Source organism: Camelina sativa, chromosome 9 (assembly GCF_000633955.1).
Source record: "Camelina sativa cultivar DH55 chromosome 9, Cs, whole genome shotgun sequence".
NCBI classification, from domain to species: Eukaryota; Viridiplantae; Streptophyta; class Magnoliopsida; order Brassicales; family Brassicaceae; genus Camelina; species Camelina sativa.
The window spans coordinates 3704282-3710786 of NC_025693.1; the positions used below are offsets into that span (position 1 = coordinate 3704282).

At 29.4% G+C, this 6505-nt stretch overlaps 1 protein-coding gene across 1 annotated transcript; it reads right to left on the reverse strand.

The window, feature by feature from the left end:
• On the reverse strand, positions 4828-5961 carry LOC104714978 (putative F-box protein At4g10190). The gene has a single exon (XM_010432437.1). It carries the CDS (start codon positions 5959-5961, stop codon positions 4828-4830), a length of 1134 nt encoding a protein of 377 aa, XP_010430739.1.

Consider the following 6505-nt stretch of genomic DNA (forward strand, 5'->3'; position numbering starts at 1 on the left):
TCAAGTTCTTATCCTCATCACGTTATTGAACATTCAGTTCACGGAGAACATGGGAAGCTCCAGATATAAGAGAGATGGCAGGCTAGCATCCGGGAAAGAAACATCGACGGGGATCTGGTTGGATAGAGCTAAGGAAACGAGGGTTAAGATCCACAATAGCAAATCGTCGGGCAAATCACATATCCTTATAGTCTCCTCCATTTCTCTCGTTCACCTAGCTAAAAGAATACCACATAACAAGAAGAATCAAATATCGAATTAATAATCTTATGTAATAAGAGAAGATTTTTTCTAACTTTTACTCACACTGCGACATTTGGCATTCTCTTTTACCGACACCTGTCATCCTTTATTTCTATTTTATTATTTAACAAATTTATATTATTTTCAATTCCAAATAGTCATAGTTCTCTTCCTAATGTTGGTACAATTGACATATATTTTTAAATCCACTTTTATATCTTAAATTTTTTTGTCAAACAAAATCAAATTATTTTATAATAAAATCTCATATTATGTATATGATAAGAAATGTAATATTCAATAACATTTACTAATAAATAACTGATATTTGATACATCTATTTTAAACATTTTTCTTACATTTTATTTAATTTGTCCTTCATCCTTAAAGTAAAAAAATACACTATTTTATAATAAAAGAAAATATCATAATAAAAATCATATCTTGGATGAGAAATGAAATAGTTTAAATACATGATTATGATTAAGCCTTAATGTAATTTTATAAACCTTAATTTTCACACGTTTTAAAATCATATAATATTTTCTTTCATTGAGTAGACAATAAAGTTAGTCAGTTCCATACTTCCTCTAAAATCCTATTAAATTATGATAAATTACACAACAATAGCTTCTTCTTTCATATCAATACACATATCAACATAAAATCGATCTTGTCAAGAGCATTTCAGAATTGTTCTCATGTTCAAATCATATATATAAGAAGATTTTCATATATGTTGACTTTCTTGATTTTCTATCTATTTATTTCATTAGAAAACTGTAAGTGACATATTTAAAATAGTATTAATTAAATCATTAAGTTTGATTATTCCTTATATGGAAAATATATTAAAATTTAATATTTAATATCATGTAGTGGGTTACAAATTGCTTTTACCATGCATTAAAGAGAGTAACTGTTAATAAAATATTAACAAATATTAAAACACAAATTGTATTACAGTTAATACATTAAAGTGTATTCATATGATGAAAGATTTGTTTTAAATAATTTTCAAATATCATTGGAGTTACATTTTAAAGAATTAATATGCAATAAATTGTATTAATGATTACTATTAAAGAAAGATAAAATATCATGTTGTTTTATATCTTTAAATTATATTAGGATAAATTGATTTGATCTTTTGACACAAAAATGTGAAGCAAATATTCTAATTTTTTTGTCAACAAATAATTATTATAATATTATAATATTATTATAGCTTGAAATTAGTAAAGAGTTTAATAACCATCACATTATATTTTTCTGAAATTATGATACTAATATTAAATCATTAATAATTGGAAATTTATTTTGTCCAAAATTATAATATTAATAATTCTTTTTTATTTGCAAAATTTTAATGTTATGGTAATTATATAAGATATTGATAAATGATATCTATATATAATGACTAAAAGGATATTACATATATAAATGTCAATATATTTTTAGGACAGAAATATCATTTAAATATAGTGAATATGAAAAATAATGTATGTAGTTTTGAGAAAAATAAATTAATAATTGAGAAGTGAGGACATGTGTCAAAAATATACGCTGCCAAATGTTGCTGTGTTATGTAAAGTTAGGAAAATATAACTGTTATAACACCAAATACCCTAATTTCCAAATTTGTAATTGTTAATAAAATATTTTGAACCTAAGAGTAACGTCTATTAGACATTTACTTAAATACTTAGACTCAAATTTACTCTCAAATATTAAAACTATATTATATGGAAGCCATGGAATGGAATCAATGGATATTAAAGGTTCAGCTAAAGTCTTGTCAAGATACAAGAAAGTAGATTCTTAAAAAAAATGATTAAGTAAATTTTAATCTAAATTCCTTTATTTACTTTTTAATAAAAATTTACCCTTGGTTTTTATATATGTAGACATTATTTTAACTTTCCTGAGAATTAGTTAAACGTCTTTATTTTAGGTTTATGTGTTTGTTTTAACATCTTATCGAGATTGGAGCCAGACCAGTTCTGGAGGACAAGCAGACTAAACAACCTTAGACCACAAATTTATATTATGTTTTAAAGCCATCAAATAATATGTATATTATAATAGTCACAATATATTTTCCTCACTAAAATCTACTCCATCCATTCCTTATTAATCTATTTTCTAGAGAAAAACAAATGTTGCACAAAAAAACAATTTTTAGGTTTTCTAGATATTTTTAATAAGTAATTAATGACAAATTGTAAATTTCAAAAAAAAAAGAGCTGAATGTTATTGGTTGAAATTCATTAATCACAAAATAATGTAAGTATGTTTTTTTTAATATGTTTGAAAATCCTAAAATATGGATTAACTTGGAACAGAGGGAGTATTGTCTAATATAACCATTTAATACAGTCCCATATAATTTTAAACATTTTAAATGATGGGAAGTGTTTTTAGTCAAGTGTTTACAGTACCACCTCTGCGACCGATCCCACAGGAGCTCGATTCTACTAAGTCGTGTTATCTCTCTTAGTAGGGACTGGGTATGAATCAGGCCTTGTCGATTATATATTGACAAAAAAAAGTCTAATGGAAAGAAGGCTGGAATATGATTTGTGGCAACATTTTCATTTTGTTGGATGAAAGGGATTTTGTTTCATATTACAATATTGGCCAGATTGTGGAGAATCACTATCCATGAAGATGGAGGCATATCAAAGGGACTTCAAACGTTTGGACCGAGCAAAATAAAAGTTTATTATACAGAGGTAAAGTGAATTGTAAAAAAAGCAAGCAATGGAAAAAATAGTACATCAATACTCCATAGTATAAAATCTATAAAAGTTAAATGTTTTATTTATGAAATCATTCACAAAACATAAAAAGTTGAGGCAAATTAATTCAAGAATGATTGAGAGATAATGTTTAGTATGTTTAGTATTTGGAGTTTAGGGTTTAAAATTTTTTAGTTACTTTGTATATATATAAGGATATTATTTAAAATGGATTATAAGAGAACGTATTTCTTTTAAAATTATTTGTTGTTAAATATTACTTTTAGATTATGAAAGTAAAATTAATATATAGAACAACATTAGATTATCTATCAAAGTAATTATATAGTAAGGTTTTACAATTTTATTTTTAGACTACTTATCAGTTTTTTCAAAAAAAAAAGTGTAAATAAATATAATTTATCTTAATTACTTAACGAAAATACCAAATTAAATTGATTTTGCGGTAACTAAAACAATAGTCATATTATTATAGTAACAAGTTGTTTAAATATTTTCAACAATACTGATTACTGTGTGTACTTTAACTTTTTTCTCTATCAAAATGATTCTTTTATGAAGTATCATATAACAAATATCTATAAAAATATTGTAGTTAAACGATAATATTATAAAAATTAATTTTCAATATATAGTAACAATTACATGTACATTTCATATAGAATTGAATAGAAACTTCATCTTTTATTTCAAATTAATAATGCATACATAACCCACACATCGCGTGGGCTACTCTTTCTAGTATACAATAAAGCAATATCAAAAACGATTTAAACCTGTTCGTCATATTGGTCATCGAAAACACTATTTGAAACCCTAAATAACGGATGGAACAACAACGATAATCGAAACATAAAGGTTGAACATTTAGAATTTACTTGAACAAAACCACCTACTGTACAATCATAGATGGCGATTTATATGGAAGAAACTAAAGATACTAAAGAGGTTTAGGAGAGAATGTTTACAAGACATAAGGATTGTTTTATTAAATTAACGAATCAGCGACCAATCTGATTAAACCCCCTTGAGAGCCAGAAACGACATTACAAAGAAGAAAAACGCATAAATATCGAACCCAAGAGAATGATGTAACCCAAATTTGATATGAATGGGACGATCTGTATGAATATATTTGAGTTGTCTTGATGAATCCGACCTAAAGTTTCTAATAGAAAAGGGAAATAAATCAGAGAAAAGACAAGTACAAAGGTAAATGTAACAGGGTTTATGGATTGAGCCGGTATTTGCGTTTGCGTTCAAAACCCTGTATAATGTACTGTACCAGGAAAAGAGTAAACTCGATCCTATTATCACTTCGTCTGATGGGTGGAAGCAAAGAGAATCGACATACACCATGACTTGAACAATAGTAAAAGACCGGAAAGCCTTGGAAAAGGAGTGGAGAAGTGAAATTCTAATCCGACAAAGGTTATTTCATGGCTTATTGGTTGTATCTGAATTTACAACAAAAATTGGGTTTCAACTCTATTCTAATGTGTATCAAATGGGCATGAAGCTCAATCTGAAATTCTGGAACAAAAGCTAAGGTGTGTACAAGTTTTAGGATCATTCAACATCTTTATATCACAGTTAACAAACATAAGTGTCGTCAATGGTCTTGTTGGTTTTCTATAAACGAAATCAGAATAATTTTTGATGAACAAGACAAAATTTTTGATGATCAAGAGTCAAGACAAATATATGCTCGATCGTTTAACAAAACAAAACCAACATTACTAATTACAGATAATTATATTAATGCATAAACTGGTGTCACAATTACAAAGTCACGTGATTTGTGCTTTCCTTGCGCCTGGCCCTAAGTATCTTGTGGGATTTGAGCTAAAGTTGGAACATAACAGACGAGTAAGCATTTAGATCCTGCATCATGATGATCCACTTTTATGTGTTCATCCTTTCCCACAATGTGTAAGAAGCTGTTTGAGTTCTGTTGTTTACCGGGACACAGTAACATGTTATTCTCCCGATCGGCCAAGAAATTCATCCCATTAATAATCTGGGGATAAAAAGATCCTTTCACTGTTAGGAACTTGCTCCATGACATGGCTCCGGTTCTCTCAATCTTAGTTGCTATCCATACATGTGTATCGTATAGCCCACACACATATCTCATAGCTAACAGACAAAGTCTTTGCTCTTGTCTAGTAACTGATAAAGCCATAGGAAAATAAGAAATATCATCAACTGGAAGAGACGCACTTTGGAATCTCTCTCTTGAGAAATCAAAACTCAGTAAGATATCCTTTTGCGAGCCTCGAATATGAGTGAAGGCAAGCCAGTAAGTATTTCCATTCACAGACATGCCTTGACGCCTCAACCCAGGAATGGACCAGTCCCTCGTCTTACCCACAAACTTCCAAGAATTAGAGGTAGAGTCATAAATTTCGTACTCAGCTAGGCATTTTTCAAATAAACCAGTTCCATGTTGACGAATCCTCAAGATTTTGTACTTGTTGGAGGAGGAGGTTTTACCGAGAGCGTAGTAATTAAAATTCTTGAAGGAATGATCTACGGGTTTGATCATCCATCTGGTTTCACCTGAACATGGATTCCAAAGCACAAGTCTATCATCCTCGGTGGTGCATAGCAATAAGCCGTCGCAGTGAAATACTTCGGTTATATCGACTTCTTTAGGAGAAGTAGAAAGAGGATCTTTGAGACTTAATTGACTTGTTAACTTTACAACGTTGTTGTCGTGAACTCCATTCAGATCAAAGCTCGCTAAATAAACCCTAAAATCAATCAACATGATGATCTGAGACTTGGCAAGTCTCTTGTCTTTTTTGATAAGAGCGTTCCATCCTTTTGAGGTACATCGGAGTCGTGCCAGACAAGCCTCCGGAAACCTATAGAGTATCTCTACCAGCAAATCCTCCGGAAGATCTACTATTGACGAAGCGTTATGCGCTGCTGCATCAACTATGTTTCTCATGTTTATAACCAGAGTCTCCTCCTTTTAATAATCGCTCTTTAAGCAGAGAGTTTTCCGATAACTTGGAGATGATACCGTGCAGCAAAAGTTTCAAAATCGGTTGCTCAGATATAAAACCCTAGTAATATAATGCTGTTTCTGTGACTCTGTGTGCCTCACCGATTCACTTTCTATTGTGGGCTATTGTGGGCCTGCAAGTCTTTGATAAGATTTTGTTACGACAATACCTGTAAAAAATAGTTGTACTGTTGCACAATTGAAAAGGACGAAAAAGTTGAAAAAAGTTATTCACCCAATTTTTACTGTTTGAATGGAAGATGTTGGAGAAGTTGAAAAATATTATTCAACCATTCAACTAAAAAAGTTGAAAAAATAAATTAAACTTACAGCAAAAGTGTTGAACTTATTCATCCACTATTTTGGAGATGAATGAGATGAATAATACTCAGTAAAAAAATTTTCAATTTAATATTTTCAATTTTTTTAATTTTAAGCAACTATATATGTAGCCTTAAACTTTTGAGAAGAGAACATGTGTTAAGCG